This window comes from Melopsittacus undulatus, chromosome 4, assembly GCF_012275295.1.
Source record: "Melopsittacus undulatus isolate bMelUnd1 chromosome 4, bMelUnd1.mat.Z, whole genome shotgun sequence".
Classification (NCBI taxonomy): domain Eukaryota; kingdom Metazoa; phylum Chordata; class Aves; order Psittaciformes; family Psittaculidae; genus Melopsittacus; species Melopsittacus undulatus.
The window spans coordinates 40,263,979-40,286,339 of NC_047530.1; the positions used below are offsets into that span (position 1 = coordinate 40,263,979).

Consider the following 22,361-nt stretch of genomic DNA (forward strand, 5'->3'; position numbering starts at 1 on the left):
CAGGTAACACAGCTTTCAACATGATTACCTGCTTGCCCATACCAGGAAAACACAGCAGTCAGTAAAACCACTGAACAAAGTTTCCTTTCGTGTTCTTGTTTCAGAATTCCAGGTAGACAATTAAGAATTAAAAAGAAACCACCCCTTTCATTCACCAGTCCCAAACTCTGCTCTAGCAGCCAGAACTGCAAGAACCAGTTCTACCCAAGAACTCACAGAGCAACTTTTTTTTTTGAGATGTTATGATTAACCAAATTCTTTGTTCACTTAGTCACATGGAAGAGAGACTGCACATGTACAGAGGTGAAAAGAACAGAAACTTACTGAACAGCTGATTAGATAGACAAACCTTCTCATTCCCCCAGGTTTGCTAGTTCTGAGGAAGTTAAGTAAAAACTTGGACAAAAATCAAACAATGTTACACCAAAATTTGAAAAAACCTGTTTCAAGACAGGGTGTACTGCATATTTTGACTCTTCCCTTCTTAGAACATACCAAAAGTTGTAAATAAAATTTAAATTGACTTACCTTCTTATCTTCTTTTACTTTGTGGGTTTTCTTTTTCATTTTTTTCTCATCCAGTTCTTGATCAGACGTAATAGCAGGGTTATCTATGCCACCCTTCCACGTTTCAACAGGTGAAAGAAGTGGGTCTTCTTCACTTCCACGATGTCTTCCTTTTCTTTTAGTTTTTGAGGTGGTGAAAGCCTCATCATCACTTGCATCTGAATGTGTTCTCCTATAGTAAGACTTAGCTTTGCTGAACAGAGTTTTAGACTTGTATTTGTATTTTGAAGGCCTTCTTTCCCCATGACTTTTGGATATTCTATCAGAAAACCCATTTTCTTCCTCACCTTGGGTATTTATAACAATTGAGTTTCGAACCTTAATAATACGATTCTGACTATCATCTGGAACTGCATAGATATCATCTGCAAAGCCTTTATGTTTGAAAATAGTGTCAATAGGTTCAGCATAGTTGTCAGATTGGTCTATATCTTCTGCTGGCGCCGCAGGCACTCGAGAAGGTTGTTTCCTAGGGTTTTTGCCAATACCTGCCTCAATTGTTTTCAGGAGATTAGGATCCAGTTTTTTCACATTTGTTCTTGGAACAAGTGGTTTCGGTTTTATTGGAGGAGGCACTTTATGGTTGCGTTCATGGTCATGACAATTGAGCGGTGTACTGTGAACAGGATATTCATTTCCTTCCAAATCCAATCGGTACTTTGAACGGTCACTAGGTGCTGGGAGTAACCTCACATCATCACCAATTGGACTGTAAGGTGGTGGTCCTTCAGCATCATCCTCTGAATCTGGATAATTATAGTCAAGAGAACTTCCTCTGGGAGATCTGGGAAAAACTTCTTCACTTGTATGGGTTGTTTCCCTTGTGCTGTCCGACATATAAGAACTTTCAATCATATTTTTCTTCTCTAATACGTCACTGAAGAACAATGTGAAAACCTCAGTCTGGCGATGATACTGAGATAATGAATATAAAGCTGTAAACTTAGCAGTAATCTCTGTTGCTATATGTTCCCCTTCTGTCATGAGTTCTTTGATTGCTTCATTTTCAAAGAAGTCTGCCTGGCTATCAGTAACAGCCACTAACTGGACAGGAATCGTATCCTGAACTTCAGAAAGAAATGCCCGAAGCATTCCCATGGATGCCTTCCGCTTCGCAGAATAGACCAGTATATATCCATGAACAAGTTCATCTTTCCTTACACCAATTGAAGAATGATATGATAATATAGTTATCTGTATTCGACGCCTCTTTTCACCTATTATTTTATCAAGCATCAAAGAATTATTCTGGCCAGCCTGAGCAGCACTACAGGAATGAGAGTCAAGGAAGGGTGACAGAATAAGATCCACACTAAACGGATCACCACACATGGCACACATGACTATTCTTAAGTCTGCTTCTGACAGATCTTTAATGGTAGGAACTGGACTTACAACATCAAAATTGTGTTTAACTGCTTCCAGTACTCCCCTTAGAGCTTGTTTTATTTGGGCCTCATTGAATTTGCGTGGATACGTACCAGCAGGCACATCTACAAAAGGACATTGTAATTTGTTGGCCAACTGCTGTCCTTGATGTCTCAGAATAGGTAGATTCTTGCTAACACTGTCCCTCTGGTTAGCCAGTATTAACGTAAATGGAAGATTAGCCATATACTTGTCTCTCCTTATCTGAGATGCTTCAGCCCTTATTTTTGCAATGCACTCCCCAATAAAATTCAGTGATTCAATAGAGTTAAACACACAGAAATAACCATGTGGTTTGAAGGCTGAGGTCCACAACTGAGTCAACAGGTATGGGGATTTTGCATCAACAGGCCTGAGATCTAGTTCATATATTTTTCCATCTAATGCATATTCATCATCAGTGGATTGTGTGCGAATTTCATTTGCCAGTTCTTGAGCAAGGCCATCCTTGCCCAAAATGAAGAGATTGACTTTGTCAATGTTGGCACTATCATGATATAAATTTGAGCGACCATGGTCTAGTTGCACAAGACTGTTGGCAAGTAACTGCTCTACTTTAATGTCTGTGCAATTTTGGCCACTGAGACAAGTTTCTTTAGTTGGGTGATAAACAAATCCTATGTGTTTAAGCAGAAGAGATTCTCTGTCAGGTGCAAGTTTCTGTAAAGCTTTGTATCTAGGTTCTTCACTCAGAACTGCATGAATTTCACTCATTTTATCTGAACTTGGTGTTGCATTAAGATCCAGGTCATAAAACAGCTCTGAATGTTCAAAAAGCATTTCCTGAAACTCCTCTTTGGCTTTTTCAACAATCTCCCTCTGGTGCCTACCATACACTTCTTTACTATCTGCATCAGTGATGTATTTGAATGCTTCATCCTCTACCACAAAACATATAACTTCTTCCCATGGCTGTCCAGGTGAAATGAACTGGATTTTCTCAAGAGTTTTTTTGAATTTCTCCTTCATTTCAACCCTCCTTTTTTCAGATATAAGATGCTGCACATGGTTTTTGTAAACTTTCTCTGCCTCTGGCGTAGTGAGAAGGTCAAATGGAATCCTTCTGTCATTCACTTTATCTATGTGGTCAGTTTCATCCCAGGGTGTTTTTTCAAGCACTACAAAACAGGACTGGAAGTCAGGCCTTTTCTCCATTACCTTCAAGGCTTCTGACCAGCTCAAGCGTTCAATCTCATCAAGATTTGACAGAAGAGTATTAAGCGCTCTTGGCAATGCATTAATGTATTCTTCTTTTCTTTTTCTAATATGTTCCTGTTTAAGCTGCTCTATGTGTTTTGAAAATGTGTTTTTGGCCTTTTTTGTTCCTTCCAAGTTTATGTACTCTTCATAATCAGGGTGGTTTTTCAGTTTATTACTAACAGTTTTCCAAGTTGCATGATAGTCTCTCACAGTTTGGACAAGTTTTTCAAACTTGTCTGTTGCTGTAAAAACTAGCTGCCTTTGAGTTTTATAGGCATCCAGATAGGGGATTATTTTAGGTTTACCACGAGTTTTATCCATCATTTGTACCAGTGCAGTAAAACATGTTTCAACATTGACATTGAATCTTGCCGATGTTTCCACTACCACAAGGTTCTTCTTATTTGAAGCAAAGGCCTGAACCTCTCGCAGATAATGATCCACACATTCATCACATTTTGTTGCTGCTATTATTATGGGTTTTTTGGATTTTGAGAGCTGGATGTAGAGATTATTCACAAATTTAAGTTGATCATCAAACTTCCTATTGCAGCCTTGGCTTACGTCAATGCACAATAAAAACCCATCTATGCTTAATTTCCCTTCAGGCATTTGTTTTTGCTCAAAGTCTTGCTCCAAGCCTAGCTGATCTGTGCAAATGTACATTAGTTTTTCTGCTGACTGCAGTTTGGAGGCAGCTGCACGTTTTATATATGGTTGTAAATTCGTACTCCGATGAGGCAAGAAAGTCTGATCATCAATGAACTCAGTCTGTTCAATTACATGAATTCTGCACTCAATTCCATCCTCACCGCTTTGTGTTACGTCACCCCAGTACAAAAAGTGATCATTGTTAACAACTCTTCCTCCAAAGTCAATTGTGCTAAGCACAGAGGTATGCTCAAGGTAATATTCATCTGCTTTTGAACGAACGAATCTATTGCACAAACATGACTTTCCAACTCCACAATTACCTTTATCCTTTTCAGTTCCAGATAGTCCAACAACACTAACAGCATAAGATGGGGGGCGTGGTTCTTTGTTTTTTGCCATCATAACTTTCCTCTCATCCTTTTGCAATTATCAAGGTAACTGTACGTGGTTTTCATTCTGGAAAGGCTCCTACAAATTTAAGTTGTATATCCAAGGTTCCAGAAATAGTTTCCAGTTGTTCCTGCTTCAGCTTGTCATTGAGAGAACCTCAGATAGCCAGGTTGATGAGGATCATCTTCCTAAAGAAAACAAAGAGGGAAAAAAATTTAAAGATTGCAGGTATTTCCTTATAATATTCAAGAGAGAAAAGAGGTTTCAAAAAGCACTTTTGACTGCTCACTCTGAAAGTGTTTTCTAGGTGTATGAAATTTTACAACTACTTTAAATGAAATCTTAAAGTCACAATTAATTCATGTCAATACTATTTATATTATAAATTTTAAATGAAACAGGCTTTAGGTACCATTTAATAATAGTTCATACCTATTTTGATAGATCAGCATACTGTATGTTTACATACATATGTTTACAAATATGTAAAGGGTGGGTGTCAGGATGATGGAGCTAGGCTTTTTTCAGTGATATCCAGTGATAGGACATGGGGCAATGGGTGTAAACTGGAGCATAGGAGATTCCACGTTAACATCAGGAAGAACTTCCTTACTGTAAGAGTGACAGAGCACTGGAACAGGTTGCCCAGGGAGGTTGTGGAGTCTCCTACGCTGGAGATATTCAAGGCCCGCCTGGACAAGTTCCTGTGTGATGTACTCTAGGTTACCCTGCTCTTGCAGGGGGGTTGGACTGGATGATCTTTTGAGGTCCCTTCCAACCCTTGGGATTCTGTGATTCTAAAAAACAACCCATACCCAAAACCCCAATTTACTGGTTTTCTTCATAACTTAGGGCACTAGGCACTAGAAGCATTTTCCACTACAATAAATGTAACACAAAAACTCTAAACCCAACTCAACATTCGCATACACACTTCCAGTCACGCTCATATGTCAACTAGACAGCATGCTTACCTGTGTGACTAACTACTTTTGTGTGCATTTGTAGCTTTGGGTTTAGATTTCAATAACAAAACTTTCACATAAGAAGCTGTAAAACCAGGAAGTTGCCAGTGTGGCTTAGCCACTACCTATCTGCAGAACAACTTTATTTGTATACTAGCAGAAAACTACTTTTAAGGAAAAGTTTCTAACCTGAATTGTACAGAAAAGTACAAATAATGTCACAGAGATACTACCATGGAGAAAATTGAGACTTACATCTGAGATTTTAAGATTACAATGTACTATTTCTTATGTTTCTAGGAAAAAATCAAAAACTTTTAATAACTGTAAACAAAAACTTCTATATCTACACTCAAGCTTCCACAGAATTATGTACAAGGTTCCAGTGGCTTTACTGAAGCTGCCATTGAGTATAATGATTCCCACAAACTCTGTTATTAATCAGAAGACTCTGCTTAAATACATACTGCAAACGGAAAAATATTTACTGTTTTAAAAACCATTACATTATAAGGGAAACAAACAACTGAATGGCTAGGCCCAATAGCTTGTGTTTAGTGACATGAAAAATAGTGGTCTACTTCAGGTACCAGTCCAATACTTTCCAACATCTTCATTAATGACTTCGATGATGGGGCAGAGCACACCCACTTGCTGTAAAAAGTTTGCTGGTGACAAAAATGGGAGGAGCAGCTGATACACCAGAGGGTTATGCTGCCATCCAGGGAGACACCAACAAGCTGTTAGACATGGGCTGAGAGAAACCTTGTGTGATACACAGTCCTGCATCCAGGGATGAAGAACTCCGTGTATCAATATATGCTGGGAGCTAACTGACTGGAAAGCAGCTTTACAGGAAAGGACCTGAGGATGCCACTGGACAGCAAGATGAACATAAGACAGCAACATGCATTTATGGCAAACAGGGTTAATGGTAACCTGGGCAGCATTAGACAAAGCACTGCCAGCAGGCCAAGGTAGGTGAACCTTCCCCTCTGTGCAGCACCAGTGAGGCCACACCTGATGCACTGTGTCCAGCTCTACACTACAAGAAAGTTACAGAGCTACCTGAGAGTCCAGCAAAGGGCCACTAAGCCAATTAGGGACTACAGCATTTCTCATTTAATGGAAGGCTGGGAGAGCTGGGACTGTTTAGCCTGGAGAAGAAAAGGCTCAGGGGAGATCTCATAAATGTGTACAAATATTTGGAGGAAAGATGCAAAGAAGGCAGAACCAGACTCTTTCAGTGACACCCAGTGACAGGACAAGAGGCAATGGGCACAGACCATAGGAAGTGCCATACCAGGAAACACTTTTTTATCGTAAAGGTGACTGAGTACTGGAAGAGGTTACCCAGAAAGGTTGTAAAGGCTCCCTCATTGGAGATACTGAAGAGTCACTGGACATGGTCCTGGGCAATCTGCTCTCGGTGACCCTGCTTGAGCAGGGAGGCTGGACAAAATGACCTCAAGAGGTGCCTTCTACAACCTACACTGTTCTATAATTTTGTGAAAATATTTTAATAAGAATACCTCTCTCATTTTCTTGGTAAAAAAGCACTTATCACACAGCACTATAAATGAAAGATACAGACTACTGTATTTATATTTGATTTTACATTTCTGGAGTACAAAATAACAACATAAATATATGTAAACAAACCTGTAAAAAACCTTTATATGAAGAAGAAGGTATAACAAGCATCAATACTGAAATTTTAGTCTCAGTATCTCAACTTTAGTCATTGTGCATCTTGCATTCTTAGTAACAATTTGTTGAGAATGATACTGTAGTATCTTCCTTTAAAAAACAAAACCAAACCAAACCAAAACAAAAAACTACATCTGTAGCATCTGTCACCCAAAAAGCTCTCAAAATCTGCTTTCTGCTTTAACACTTGTAAAACTAATTCCAGACATGAAGGCATGCAGCAATGAAAGAAGTATGCTGTATTTTTGGAATGATTTTTTGTTTTTTCATTTAAATCAGTTTTCTCAAAGGCACGTTCAGAAAAACAACTTGTATTTTAAATTTTGTTTTTACTGTTCCCACTGTGGATTTTTTATTCTTGAAAGACAGAATTTAGAGCTAACAGAAAATGGCTCTGGGAATAAAAATACTTACCAAAACTAAATCCTTCATAAGCAGTGTTTATATTACTATAAAAAAGCCCAGTTGTTTTTTTCCTACAGCAAAGCTTATCATAGTAGCATCACTCAGACTATTAGAATGAGAAGCTTAGTCAGCACTTCCACTATAAAATGTTTTCTGTTTGCCACAGCACAATACAGATTTGACATGGACTAAACTAGCACACAAAAACCTTCAGCCACAGGATTATTTCCTTCAATCAGGAAGATGCTGTCAATTTGCAACTACTTTATACAAAACAATCAATACTTTCAGATACTCTTCATCCTCAAGCAGCAAAGGTTCTTCCTTCTCCAGCAATAAATGTTTTGACAAATCAATACATGTTTCAGTGAGGAAGTACAAAGAGTAAGGTGAAATGGGACACCAAGAAAGGGAAAATAAACACATTAGTCTCTTACAAATTTCTGACATGGAAGATTTTCACCATAGTGGGATCTGAATCAGTACAGATATTTAAAACTAGTGTGGTTTTCATTTTTTATACAGTTTCTACTTTGTACTGATTGTACAAAGCAAAGTCACAAATTTAAATCTATGTTAATTAAGTAATAAATCTGGTAAAAATCTGACATTATAATGACTTCACATTTAATATGTAATCATTAAATTGCTCACCAAATGGAAGATTTCTCTTTTCAGTATATCAGTAATTTAAAGGTACTTCATAGTATTGTACAGGTTTGAAATATACACACTGGAAATTCATGGTAAGTTAGTTCAATTATATGGTTTTAATCTGCCTAATTCTGTTATAACAAATTGAAAACACTCCAAGTTATAGCTCCCCTCCCCCTTCATCTTTGTTACAGATTCAGAGGAGGGGCTGTCTGATTTCCCTAACAAATTTAAATCTTCAAATTTAAAATAATAGAGCATTTCTATGTTTAAATACAAAACTGCTGGAGAACTACAGAAGACACAAAGTGTATGACATCACTGCAGGAAGAATCTCTGACCTTCTACAGTCAAATCATAGGACCTTGTCTCTGCAAGCTTCTAGATTTCCAAAGGCAGCTATAAAGAAAATAAGGTGCAACATCTTGTACTTATTCACCCTCTTTCCCCCTTAAAGACAAGATTATGAAGACCCAAAGCCCAAACTCACCCTTCGGAAAGCAAGGTGCAAAGCAAGATGATTATCCTGCTGTGATCTTCCTGCAGTAATGTCACACATTTAAACAGTGTCCTTCAGCAAGTCCTTCCCTGAGGGACCTGAAACCAGAAAGTCAGATTCGTTACTAATTTCAAAATCATGAATGCAGAGGCAGCAATCAGAGAATGTACAATACTGAACCTATGCATGAAGATTTTTTCCTCATTTTAAACCCATAAACAGAATCAAGAGCTCAGGCTGGTCTTCCTGTAAACATAGGGATTTAAATTCTGTAAGTACAGCTATTAATACTTGGGATAGAGAAGGCACAATTTTTAAGTAATTATCTACGATTTCACAAGTTCAACTTCATATTTTAACAAAATCTAGGTTGCAGAAGCCTATTCTGAAAAATAAATGAATACAGCAAATTAATTCTATGATTCTACAGTGTCTCAACACAAATTGTGAAATATAATACCTCTAATCACTTGTAGAAGAATTTGGAATTTTAAGATACCTAGAACATAGTTTCATATGATGAAGTTTGTATAGTCAGTATTTACAATATACATAAAATGAATGTATGTCTAAATACATGTACATACATTTTATTACTAAGAAAAAAAGTACAGTCTACCTCAAACCCTTGTTATCTTTAGTACAGCATTTCTAAATTAAAAAAAAGCCTCATCGGCTGTGACAAATCAGAAATTGAAAGCATAATTATACCTGAAGATTGTGAATTCTCAACTAAGATACAAATTATTAGTATATAATAAGTGTTGATTTTATCTGAGGAACGCTGCTATGAAGTAACAAAAAATGGAACTTCTTCAGTTTGCATCCACACAAAACCCAGACTTTGCATGTCAGGGCAGTGATGCAGAAAAGGAAAAGAACTTGAGGCACTTGCACCAAATTGTGATGTAAGCTACTTTTAACTAAGGAAAGGTGTCGTTTTTAAAGCATGATGCAGCACTACACTGTGTATGTGCTAAACATAACATCAAGACAGTACAGCAGAGCTTTTTCCTGATTTGTCAGTTACAATTATATTCACTAGTAATTCCACGTTGCTTTGGGAATAACACAGGTAATTGAAAAGTCTCAGCTTTACTATCTTCTTAGTAACTTTTAATAACGTTTTTTGGACAAAAAAAAAGTTTAACCATAGTGATAAGCAATATATCACTACAACAATAATACTGTACTTCTCATCTTGTGGCACCAAACACCACCAAAATCATTAGATAGTAGCCAATCAATCCTGCACTAAGCCTGGCCTAGCTGCAAAGCTAAACTCAACCACTTGAAAGGGAAGACGGGAGGTAAGTCACACTCCCTGTGCTCACCTCCTAGCTGTGGCACTCCACTTTGTCCACAGCTTACATGAGCAGAGCAGAGAGTTGCACGTGAGAAAACATACTATGGGACTCTGAACAAGAGTACATGAAAGAGCAAGACAGACTAAAAGAAAAGTCTCTGCCTGCAAGAATGCATCTGGGGCTTGGGGAAAGGGAACATCAGCCACTTTGTAATGCACACTGCCACAAGAGAGAGCTCAAAGACAGGTCCCCCACAAGGTCAGCTAAAAGCATTAAGAAGCCACAGAAAGCCCTATTTCCAAACATGTCTCCAAGATTTTTCTAAGGAGAATCCCAAACATTAGCATAGAATACTATATTATTAGCAACTAATACTAAAATAACCACCTATCATTATTTAGAAATTGTGGCTGCACAATTTTTACAAAACTTGTAGATGTATCCATGCCTAATAAAATCACAAAAAAAAATCTCAGTATTTCTGAATACCTTCAGAAATTGCTTTCTGAATCTAGAAAGGTTTACTATCTTCAGACCTAACATGGCTGAAGCAGAAATGTTGCCTAGAAAACTACAAAATTGCTCATGACCATCAAATGTTTAAGCAGCTGCAAACAGTGACAAGAGGCAAATAACAGTGGTTTCCTTTACTCACTCTGTAATGTTGTCTAGATGCAACAGTTTCCAACCATATTTTTCAGGGTTAGTTTCAATTACCATAATTAGGTGACAATGTTTGCAAAAGGACCCTCATAGTCTGTGAGGTATATAAACACACTAACAGAAAGTTACTGTGACCAGTACAGCAGATCACAAAGTAAAACAGTCCGGGGTCCAGCCATAGCAGTCATTTTTCTCCTCCTTGGTAGATGGTGCAGTGCTGTGAGTTGCCTTCACATTCTAGCAAGGGGGGGACAGGGAGCAAGCAAGTGGCTGCGTGGTTCTGAGTTACTGGCTGGGTTCTGAGCTACTGGCTGTGCTCAAACGAGGACAAAAATCAAACTCACTGAAATGGATCATAGGATGACTTTTGAATGCACAATACTTTCAAGTACCAAAGACCATGAACCCAAGGAAGTTTTAGTTCTGGATTCATGTTATTGCTGACAGTAAGTTTTCATACCAAGTCATCCCTTACTTCACACTTTTTAAGAACCAAAACTTGACACTGGAAAATACTGAGTATGGTATCCAGATTCTAAGACCCATCAGCACATCAGTAATTACAGCTCCACCCAAAACATATCAGAATAACAATTCAACCATTTGCACTTCAAGAACAGTTAAAAAATAAAATAAAAATCTGTTGATGTAGCTTTATGTAATGTTGCTACTTCTCATTCAGTATTTACCAAGAGGTATCTATCTTTTTCTCTCAAGCAAGCATAAGAAATCTCTTCAGATCTAAATCCTTTTTAGAAACTAAAACAACAGGTATGCAGTATACCAATGTCATCAATAATTTCAATTCACCAAAGTCTGTTGAGGTTCTAGCCACTTAATGTGTCCTGTCCTCTTTGCTAACACGGCCTTCTTATCTTCACAAATGCTGGTAATCTTACTTAAGTCACCATATTAGTAATCTTATTTTCAAGTAAGGGTAAATACAATGCTCCCTGGTAAAATTCTGAAAGTACAGCAAGTACCACCCAACACTAGGGAAAAAAGATTCGGATTGGTTATCAGGAAATAAGGTCAATCAAGCAGTAACAAGATTGTAAAGGACAATGCCTTGAAATTACTTCAGTAGTGACACTCTGACTGAAAAGGAATTCAGTTTAAGTGGTATAGTGATTAGTCATGCTAGGTAAATGAAGGATGAGAATGAATTACCCCAACCACTGTTCATTTCAGATTCAGTTTGCATGATGGCCAAACACCATCCCTAAAGGATGGCCATCATACTAACTGAATGCAGCCTAGATAATTCTTTGCACACAAAAGCAAAGTACTAAATTTATAAAAAAAAAAGAGGGAAAAAAATTACTGCCCAACTTTATATTACATATTAATGCAACAGTTTGCTTAAAAACAGAAGTTCAAAGTTCTTAGTTCTTACTAAGCTCACTAAAGTTCTCCTATTAATAACAATACTCTGAGGACCACCAGTGTATTACCCAAATTAAATGAAGGCCTAAACTTTATTCCTAAATTCAAACCAAAACACAATTCTTTAGCTGGAAGCTAGCATTCCAGGGGCATCTATTATCACTAGTGCTGTTCACAAAAAATAAGAGAGGGAAAAAAAATGGAAAAAAAACCCCACATAAACCAACCTACACAAATTAGATCACAAATTAGATCAAGGTGCAAGAAACAGGTAAACTGCAAAAGTTCAAATTATCGGCATTGATAATAATTGATAAGTCCAAACTCAGGCCTCTTGAGTTACTCATCTACAAAACTCCAAATATCTGAGAGTATTCAATATAGGTTAAAGTCAGTATTTTTAACAGGAAAGGAAAAAGTACAAGTTTATAAGAAAAACAAATTCTTAAATTCTTTTTGCCCAGAAGATCCTACTAAAGACAGGCATAGCACTCACAGAAGTTTCTTAGTGTAAGACTACCTGATCAGGCTTACTTACAAAGTTATTCAGGAAGAACACAAAAGAACTAATGGAGAAATTTTACATAAGGGATCCAAAAAGAATTGATAAAAGCATAAGAAAGAAAAGCAGATGAGCAAAGGGTAAAGGTAAGGACAGAAAAAGAAATAAACTGCATTTCCTGCAAAAAGAAAAATCACCACCTGGTTTCAGCACTTCACTGATTCACTTATCTGGACCATTTCATGTTACTTCACTTCATGAGAAACTGCAATAGAGAATGCAGGACCTGACACCATTAAGTTTTGAGACTTAATTCAAACAGTAGTTTGTTGTTTGACCTTGTACAAAGCATATGTGTAATTACTACCTGTGTAAAATGAGAACTCTGGATATTCACTTCTTTTTTTAAATTATGATTTAGGCAAGTAAAAAGGCATATGTAAGCAGCAAATACTATTCTGTATAACAATTAGCCAACTTAAATAAATTATTGCCAAGATTCAACAATATGCATATTTCCAAAACCATGCATAGACTCATAGAATAGTTAGGATGGGAAATGACCTTAAGAGCATTTACTTCCAATCCCCCTGCAATGGGCAGGGATGCTTCACACTAAACCATGTCACACAAGGCTCTGTCCAACCTGGCCTTGAACACCACCAGGAAGGGAGCCTTCACAGCTACTTTGGGCAACCCACAGAATCACAGAATAGTTAGGGTTGCAAACGACCTTAAGATCATCTAGTTCCAACCCCCACTGCCATGGGCAGGGACACCTCCCACTAAACCATATCACCCAAGGCTTCATCCAACCTGGTCTTGAACACCACCAGGGATGGAGCATTCACAGTTTCCCTGGGCAAACCACTTCAGTGCCTCACCACCCTAACAGTAAAGAATTTCTTCCTTATATCCAGTCTAAACCTCTGCTGTTTAAGTTTCAACCCGTTACCCCTTGTCCTATCAGTACAGTCCCTAATGAAGAGTCCCTCACCAGCATCCCTGTAGGCCCCCTTCAGATACCGGAAGGCTGCTATGAGGTCTCCATGCAGCCTTCTCTTCTCCAGGCTGAACAGCCCCAACTTTCTCCACCTATCTTCATATGGGAGGTGCTCCAGTCCCCTGATCGTCCTCGTGGCCCTCCTCTGTACTTGCTCCAACAGTTCCATGTCCTTTTTATGTTGAGGACACAAGAACTGTACACAATACTCCAAATGAAGTCTCACAAGAGCAGAGTAGCACCCTTACAGTAAAGAACTTCCTCCTTATATCCAATCTAAACTTCCCCTGTTTAAGTTTTAACCCATTACCCCTTGTCCTATCACTGCAGTCCCTAATGAAGAGTTCCTCCTCAGCATCCTTATAGGCCCCCTTCAGATACTGGAAGGCTGCTATGAGGTCTCCATGCAGGTATTGGTTTCACTGTTTTAAATGTAAGAGTTCTTTTACTATGGTTGTGTGGGAATTGCAACTCAAAGAAACAGCTCTAACTGACCACACAATGTGATGTGCAGAACTAACCACAGATTAACTTCTTGGCTTCTCATAGGTGTTAGTGACTAGAAAAGCACTGTTATTACTCAAATCGAAACAACTTCACTACAGTAGCTTCAGATTTTCCTATGAGGAATTTTGAACTTACGTTTCTTTAATTAAACATAAATATAAGGAAGTGATGAGAGGGCTCAACCAATAATAATTATTAAATAATAAGTTAACACTGTCAGATTTTCTGTGCCCGTTAAGATTGAGTAAGACAGATATGGGGGACAAAAAAACCTGGCAGTCCTAATACAGAACTGCCACCGTTCCTGAGACAACTTAAAGCCTAACCACTAAACTTTTCCTTACAGTGCGGAGCACGGTGCAGCGCTTCAAACCGGCCAGCTTCTGCGCTGACTTCAAGCACCTGGTTGCAAGGGTTAGAGCAGCCGCGCCACCGGCGAGAGGCGGGCTGGGCCACCCGCACGAGCGCGCAGCCCCCTAGCGGCGGCGCCGCCGCACCGGCAGCAGGAGCTCCCGCCGGTGCGGTGAGCTGTGCCGAGCCACGCAGGCTCCCTCACAGCATTCCTTTCTTATCATGCTGCAAGAACGCACGGCGGGCTCTGCTCCCGTAGGTACGTCCTGTCCGTAATAGTGCCCGCGTCCAGCTCCTCACCCACACAGCCATGCTAGCAGAACTTCATGCAGATCACTTGGCTTTGCTAACTTCCATTCCTCCAGCAAAGGTCACAGTATCATCCCTGAAGGATGCCTTGTACACGCAATTTGAAGAACATACCACATACTAGCTAATCCACTAAAAGTAGTGACGTGGAGTGTTTTGAAATTTTACACAAAATATTCCTGAAGGATCTGGTACATGGGATGTACCTTCTCCTACAAAAGTACTTTTGGAAGTCTTCAGATACCATCAGCATCCTTTTAATACCTTTACTAAACAGAATGGAATTATTTTTGCACCATCTACTCTAACAGCAAATCCCAAAAGGGAAGCTTACACAGAACAACCTATTATTATGATCAGTGCTTTTCTTTCCTACGAAGTCTGCACATGGAAAAACACCTACGGCTTTAGGAAAGAGTATTTTATCTTTAACCTCAGAAACATGTGCAACATTTCATTCTGTTAGTACTAAATATAGCATTTTAGAACAATTCCGTCTGAGCCTAAAGCATTTAATTGGATTATGTTCCATATGCAACACCTTGAATAAAATAAAAGTCCAATACCAGGGAGTGGTAGGCACTTGGTTGCAATTATTTACATATACAATGCTATCAGCTGCTTTATGTAGGGCTACTTTAAAAAACTCATATTTACGCTCAGTATGTTCAGAGCTTAAAAGGAACTTGTTATACTGAAACAAGCTAGTGATAATGTAACAAAGCTTAAACAATTTCTGATACTTTAAGTACTGAAGACTTAAAAACTAATGTTCTTTACATTACACTTCTAAGCTCTAGTAGCACTGAGTTTCAGTAGTGTACTATAAATAGAATTTTAAGGATGTTAACACTTCCTAATAATTTCTAAAGCAGCACAAAGGAAAACAAACCCTTAGAAAAATGCATCTGGATTAATATTTGTAACATGCTAATTTTAGTTCTGTACTAATAATTTTAAGTATGTATGGGTTTTTTGAGAAAGCACTTAACTCTGGCAGCTGATGTCACTGCTGAAAACAGCTATCATACCGGAGAACCTTAGAAAGGTAAGACAGTACAACAGAAGATAAGCTACCTATTATTTCTTCATTCATATGTGAAATAAGTATACAAGAATCAGTGCTGCAACTGGCTTCAGTACACAGGTTTAAAATGGACGTCCAACTGACCAGCAAACGCTGTTACCTCTACTGTTTTTACTCTGCAGCGTAGTTTTTAAATTTCTGTCAAGGATCTCTATTAAGAAAAAGGAAGAAGATCCTCCAGTTATCTGCATGACACTAAACTAAAGAATACACACATACCCCCACAGGCCTATTTTGGTCTAGAATAAAAACGTTTCCCTCCTACTTATTAAGGAAATACTCCATGCTGGTATCAAAAACCGACACAGAAGAGGGCAAAAGGGGGGTACAGTGGAAGGGTGGGGTGTATTCTGAGGGGAAGGTGACAAGTATGTCTTCCTTTTACAAGCAAAAGCTCTGTCTTCTATTTTTAATTAAATCAATGTTTTATACTCCTTATGTCCTATATTTACAACACCATAGCATTATATCTGTATGTCTCTGGTGCTTCCCTTGGGTGGAGAGTCTAAAGGTTATGCTGGCTGGAGAGATTCAAAATGCTTGAAAGCTGCAACACTGCAACTGGCTACCCTATTTCAAAGCCTTAAAATCCACCTGGTGGAAAAGCAGAAATACACACACATCATTAGGAGAGCGAAGTTTTCTGAAATTTAATATCGAGCAATATTTGAAGGTGAAAGGAAGGAGGAGAGAAATTGACAACTGTTCAAATATAGTAGAGAACGAAAAGCATAGAGAAGATGAGTACAAGAAAGCAATGAGAAGGAAAAGAAGTACAGAGAAAGGAGAACAGAAAGGGGGGGGGGGAAGGAAAAGGTGGTGGGAATGGAAGAAGGGAGGAAGCTAAAGGAGTCGGGGGAAGAAGGGAATGAGGAAGGAAGAAGAGAGGAGCAGGGAAGCTCCCCTTCCTGCTTGCCTTCCTCCCTCCCTGGAGAGCCGTGACCAGCTGGCAGGCTCGTACAGCAGGCTCAGACCCTCCCATTGCTCAGGCCTTCATCACCTGTCTGGGACCAGGCACCCGGCTCCCTGCCCTCCCTGCCTCCCCTCCCTCGAACGGAGGGGGCTGACCGAGGGGAGGAGGGGGGCCGGCTCCCCGCTCCCCACGCCAGCCCCGGCCCTTTGAACTGGTTACAGCCAGCGGCCGCCGCACCAGCTCGCCGGGCTACAGCCGCCTCCTCCCCCCGCTCCCCTTCCGCCTGCCGAGCCGGCCGCCCCGCTCCCGGCCGCCGGGCCGGGCCAGCTCCCACGGGACCGGATTCCTCCCCTCACCTCGCGCCGTCGGGATCCGACTCCTCGGCGGCGGCTGGAGCGGCAGCATTCCCGGGACGCTCTCTCCGCGCCGGCACCCCCAGCGGCTTTTCCTCCCCGCGGGGCTCTCTCCGCTCTCCGGCCCGCAGCTCCCGAGCGCTCCCGGCCGCCGCAGCCCCAGTCCCACCTCTCCGCTCGCTCCCCGGCGCTCTCGTCTCAGTAATGGCGGCCGCCGAGCCTCCCCAGCTCTCGCTTCGCTGACGGAGTCTCTCTCTCCCCCTAACTTTACCTCAGCAGCTTCCCTCCCCTCCCCCCTCCCTCCCGCCGCCGCGGCTCAGCGCGCGCCCGCCAGGCCAGCTGCGCGTGCGCGGGGGAAGCGCCTCTTCTTCCTGCTGCCGCTGGATTCCCCGGGAAGCCTGGGAGAGCGCGCGCGACCGGCCGCCCATTGCGCGCGCACGCGCGCCGCCCCTCCCCTCCTCTCCCCTCCCCGGCCCGTGCGGGCGCGCGCGCGCGGGCGCCTTGCTCGTGTGCCCCGGTGGCCGCGTGGGTACGAGCGAGGAGTCGGCAGGCGGCGGGTCGCGGGTTCTAGTCCCGCTCACGGACGGTGGAGCGGGCCCGAGGCGTCGCGTTCGGGCTCCCCACCTTGAGCGGGAGCGGCCCCGAGGTGTGGCCGGCCGCAGCGCGGAGGCTCCGCGAGGGGACAGTGAGGGCTTAGAGCCTGGCAGCCCGGCCCGTGCTTTGAGCCGCCAGCCGTGCCCCAAGCGAAGGGAATGGCGGTTGGCTCGGGTGGGATTAAAAGGAGCTAAAATGCTGCGTTAGTTGGCCAGGCTCCCACCTCTTCACTCTTGCCAGGCTGCCGGTAACTTTTCACCATGTTTCCCAGGTTTAGCCAGTGTAACACAACACTTGTTTCTGGTTTTAATCATTAAAAAGCGAGGACGGGCAGCAGTGCCTGCTCCGCGGCCTACAAGGATAAAGTTCATCTGCACAGGGGATGTGGGACATGGCTCCACAAACAACACCAACCACCCCGACTATTTAGGAGTGGAATTAAGCAGCCCACTGTAGTACACATATATCTTCTATGTTATCCCCACATGCCACCATGTTTCAGGTAGTGAGGGGGAGGTGGAATCCCTCTCCTGCTCCCAGAGGCCTCCAAACCTTCTCAGAGGGTTGTAGTTAAGACCTGTTAAACACTCATTCAGTGATGGTGGCCAATACAGGTACTTGTGCTTCTGCCTTTGGAGGTGGGACTGTTTCCACAGGCAGTGATAGGTGAGGCATGGGATGCAGCGAAAAACTAGTAAAGAGATGCTGAACTGTTCTATCTGCTGCAGGGAACAGGGCATCTCTGGGCATCATGCACGTACACCTTATTTGTGCATGCACAGAAATGCATATTTGATGCATCATTTATTACTAAAGATCATTTTCATGTGTGAACACAAAGAAACATTATTTTACTCGCAGCCTTATTCCTTGCACAGTCCAAGTTTTGAGTATTTTACGTGTAACCATAATATTTGGTAACAGTATGGTTCATTTTATGCAACTTTACGTCTTGCAAGCATTTCTGAAGGTTTTACATCTGAAAATGAATTGAAAGGTTTAAAAATTCAGATCCTTAATTAAGATCCTTTCTAAAGACACATTACCTGTAGACTTGATTTTTTGAGAAAATTTAACTAAAATTTTTTGTATTAAAATTTGAGTGAGCAGCCTTGTGTGGGCACTGCCTTACAGGAGAGTATTTCTGGAAACACTTAGGTCCACAGTAAAGAGTTCTCATCACATCCTAGTTCCAAAAAAAAAAAAAACCAAACAACCAAAACCCAAAAAATAAAATAATAAAAAAAAAAGCAAAGCAAAGAAACACTGGCTAAGCAAGCCTAAAATCAGAACTTAATTTTAATTGCCTGATTTTGAGTTTCTTGGTGGGGTTGTGGGGTTGGTTGTTTGGGGTTTTTTGGTTTAAAATACATTGGGTATTAAAGCTCCGTTTCATGGACCAGAATCAAAACATTATACTCAGATTAAAAAAAATTTAAAAAAAATAGTTTTGAGATTTCTTGGCTTAGTAAAATAGAATTTTAAAGGAGTGAGATCTGTACCCTTCTGAAATTTTTCATACATATTAATTACCTTAAGCAGTTAATATTACATAGCATAAAGTCACATCATGTAGAAGAGTCTCCATGTAGAAAACCTCTCAGGTAGTAATCTATTGTCTCACTTACTTTGATCCTGATCTGAGTCAGTCAAAAAACCCCCAAAACCTCAACAAAGCAAGTAAGCTCACATAGGTGTAGATTAAAAAACCCAAAAAATAGTAATTAATGAAGCAGGCCATGAGTTTGGGAATAGCAGGACACCTTTCCCAGCAAGCTCAAAACTGAAGCATGCAAGGACAGCCAAGAGTGCTTCAGTTAGAAGCAGACAGCAAGGCCATTAGTTATAGGGAGGGTAGAGATACTGTCTTCTCAAGGGTGCATAGCGACCGGATGAAAGGCAGCAAGCACAAGTAGCTTCCTATGTTATTAGTCCCCGGTCGACACACCATCAGCTCCAAAGGCAGTCCTTGGTGAAAGAAAGGAACAAGTTTCCAGGCAGAATTAGATCAGCTAATTCTTCCTCTGACCCTAAATATTAAAAAAAAAATATATAAATTAACATAATAAAGGAAAACTGTAAAGTCAGAAATTGATTTTCATATAGATTTCCTCACTTCAGATCACCACAATTAGAGGAAGCTGATGTGCAGAAAATCTATTTGCTTGTTGCCTTCCAGGTAAAGTACTGGCAGGCTACAGCAGGCAGCTTGCTATGATTTTGCAGAGCTTATTAAACCCTTTGATTTTGGATAAATCTACAAAAAATCAAGAATTATGGCCAACAAACCAGCAAGCAAGGTTATAAGCAGATTTATGACACTGTTTTTCCTAGACCAAATGAAATTCATAAGTTTTGCAATTTAATATTAACTATTGGGTAGAGATATACACATAGCCCATTTCAGATGCCTATCCAAGTTTTACAAAGTTTCAAAGGGAAAGTGCTGAGAAAATTGCAAATCCATAAGAAAACAGTAGACATACAGGTAGTTTTATGCCCTTACAAAAGCATAATCATTAGAGCTATAGGGTTACTTAAAAGATTTCATGTCACTAACGTCATGTCACTAATGAAGCAATAAGATAAATAAACAAACAAAAAAGATAAAAACAACTTGTTCAAAGTATTTTTAATATAAAATTTTATTAAAATACTTCAGAAATACTTGTCAGAAAAAGTCTTTTGAAAAATCTTCTCCATGACTGAGAAGAATACAGGGAGTATTATAACTTAGACACAGTATAAAAATAAAGTAGAATCTGATTAATAATTTAGCTAGGTTAGTTAAATATACAGAAAGACATTTCTTTTAGTAAATTTTGAGAAACTCAGAAGAAACTAATTAATGATGTGCAACATTTGTTATTTATAATGCCTACTGCTATTTGAGCCTCTTCCTGTAGTAGATTTCTCCTTAGAAAGACCCTCATACTTCATAGGCTGATTATAAACATAAATAAAGCAAGCACCTTCTAGATACCTGGAAGCCTATGCAAGGTGAGTTAAGAATGGACACTTTGCTTGTCTTTCTTTTTGGGCAGCAGGGACCTAGGAATAGAAAACAACAGTATCAGCAAACCAACATTTTCCAGCCTCTTTCTGTCTCTCTTGTGCCAAACAAGAGAAAACTTCAGATCTCATTTTCCCCATCCTTCCAGAATCAGGGGATTTCAAACCACAGATCAGCGATGCACACACTCCTCATGGGTACAGCATTTTCTTAATTGCCTTCACTCTTCCATCATTGTTTTCTCTATCCCACCTGGACCTTCAAAGCAAGCAATCTTACCAGTGTACTGAAGCAAAAATCAATGTGCTGATTCTGGTTCTAGAACATGAGATCTGCATATATTATTTTACCACAAACTGCCCTTCAGACCTCTTCGCCAACATCTGTCATTAAACAGCAGAACTGCCAGGTCTGTCTCACTTCAAGGAGAAGGCACTGTTTTGCGTCAAGTTTAAGAATCAATGTTACAACACCTTCTCTGTGAGAAAACTTTCACACACTTTGAAATTGCACTACTATTTACACTTATGTTAATTCATTTAGGTAATGCATCCACTTACTAAGAGATCCACACCACTGAATAACTCCATGGTGTTAAGGGGAAAGCTCACCAGCATTACTGGTTTCCTCAACATCAGTACACCTGCAAAGCAAATAGCATGTAGAATATCCCCCTTTCTTTGCCTTTCTCCAAATCCCCAACCTTGTTCTTGTGGGAGGCTAAGGTTTTGAGGTTGTGTTTTTTTAAACAAGTATTTTATTAATTTTTATGGACAAAATTGATCACCTTTTTTATACTTTTGGGTGACCTGCCATTTCAAAAGGAACATTAGGAGCATGATCAGTGATTGTACTGAGCCTGGTTTATGCAAAACCAAGGATTCTTCCCTGCAATACTTTTTCTTTTAAGGATTCTTCACATAAATACAGAAAACTATTGATAAACAATCAATTAGCCATAGATCACTCTTTGGGTTTCTAGAAGTCAATTATTTTGGAAATAAATTATGGAAGATTTTCTTCCTTTAAAGTTTTATTCACATTTTGTGCAGCAAAATACTATTTTATCTATTGAAAACTGACATGTAAATAAATCTTTGAATACACCAATGCACTGCTTTATACAAGTTGCCTATACGCAGTATTGTTACCTAAAATCATAATTTCATTTAGTGATTCCTGTGGCATGAATATTATTAAGTACTTTTTTCTCATTCCATGGCTTCACTATGATTTGATTAAGTGCAAGTGACAGAACCATCATTCTTTCCACGCATATAAGAAAATCAGGTAGCATCCAAAGGTTTTTTGTTTGGGTTTGTTGGTTTATTTATTCTCCACACAAAATCCATTATTTTAGATGATGTTGCATAATGGTGTGCAGCATGTAGGCAAACCATAGGAAAGGGAACTGAGCCTGGTCAGTAACTCAACTACTACTTCACACATTTCTTTGTCTTCTTATAGATGCCAGTACACCAAATACTTGTCATCCTGATCACTCTCTATGGTCCAGCACGGACCATATTTCTACGTACTGTTGGAAAAATATTCACTTCATAGGAGTGAAAAAAAGAAGCAGTTTTGAAGGGTACTTTGATCAGAGCATGTTGTACAAGAAAGCTCTTTCTTCTGTCCCCCTGTACTCCTGAGCAGGGCTCAAAAAATTCTGCTCATGAATGAGCAATAGACTGAATTCTGGCATACAAAAGAAGTTGTCCCATTATTTAAGTTGGATAAAAACATCCCTATCACACGCCAATACAGGAATGACAGCTACCAAATCTGCATAATCAGTTCTTTGTGCCATGATTCCCTACCTTTTTCTAAGCCAGGCTACATTCCACTCTGCCAGTATGGAGCCCCTGACTCCTCAGGACTGGAAAATCCCTGAGGAGTGC

General features: G+C 40.1%; 1 protein-coding gene across 1 annotated transcript in view; it reads right to left on the reverse strand.

Moving 5' to 3' along the window:
- Window positions 1-17,096, reverse strand: part of ARHGAP5 (Rho GTPase activating protein 5) — a 52,098-nt gene extending 35,002 nt beyond the window's left edge. Inside the window, exons 1-3 of the mRNA XM_034061428.1 lie at window positions 16,857-17,096; window positions 8,464-8,570; window positions 529-4,427 (exon numbers count right to left, since the gene is read on the reverse strand). Of these exons, the coding sequence (XP_033917319.1) occupies window positions 529-4,251 (3,723 nt within the window). The 5' untranslated portion in view covers window positions 4,252-4,427; window positions 8,464-8,570; window positions 16,857-17,096. The remainder of the gene's footprint in view (window positions 1-528; window positions 4,428-8,463; window positions 8,571-16,856) is intronic.
- Between the last annotated feature and the right edge of the window lie 5,265 nt (window positions 17,097-22,361).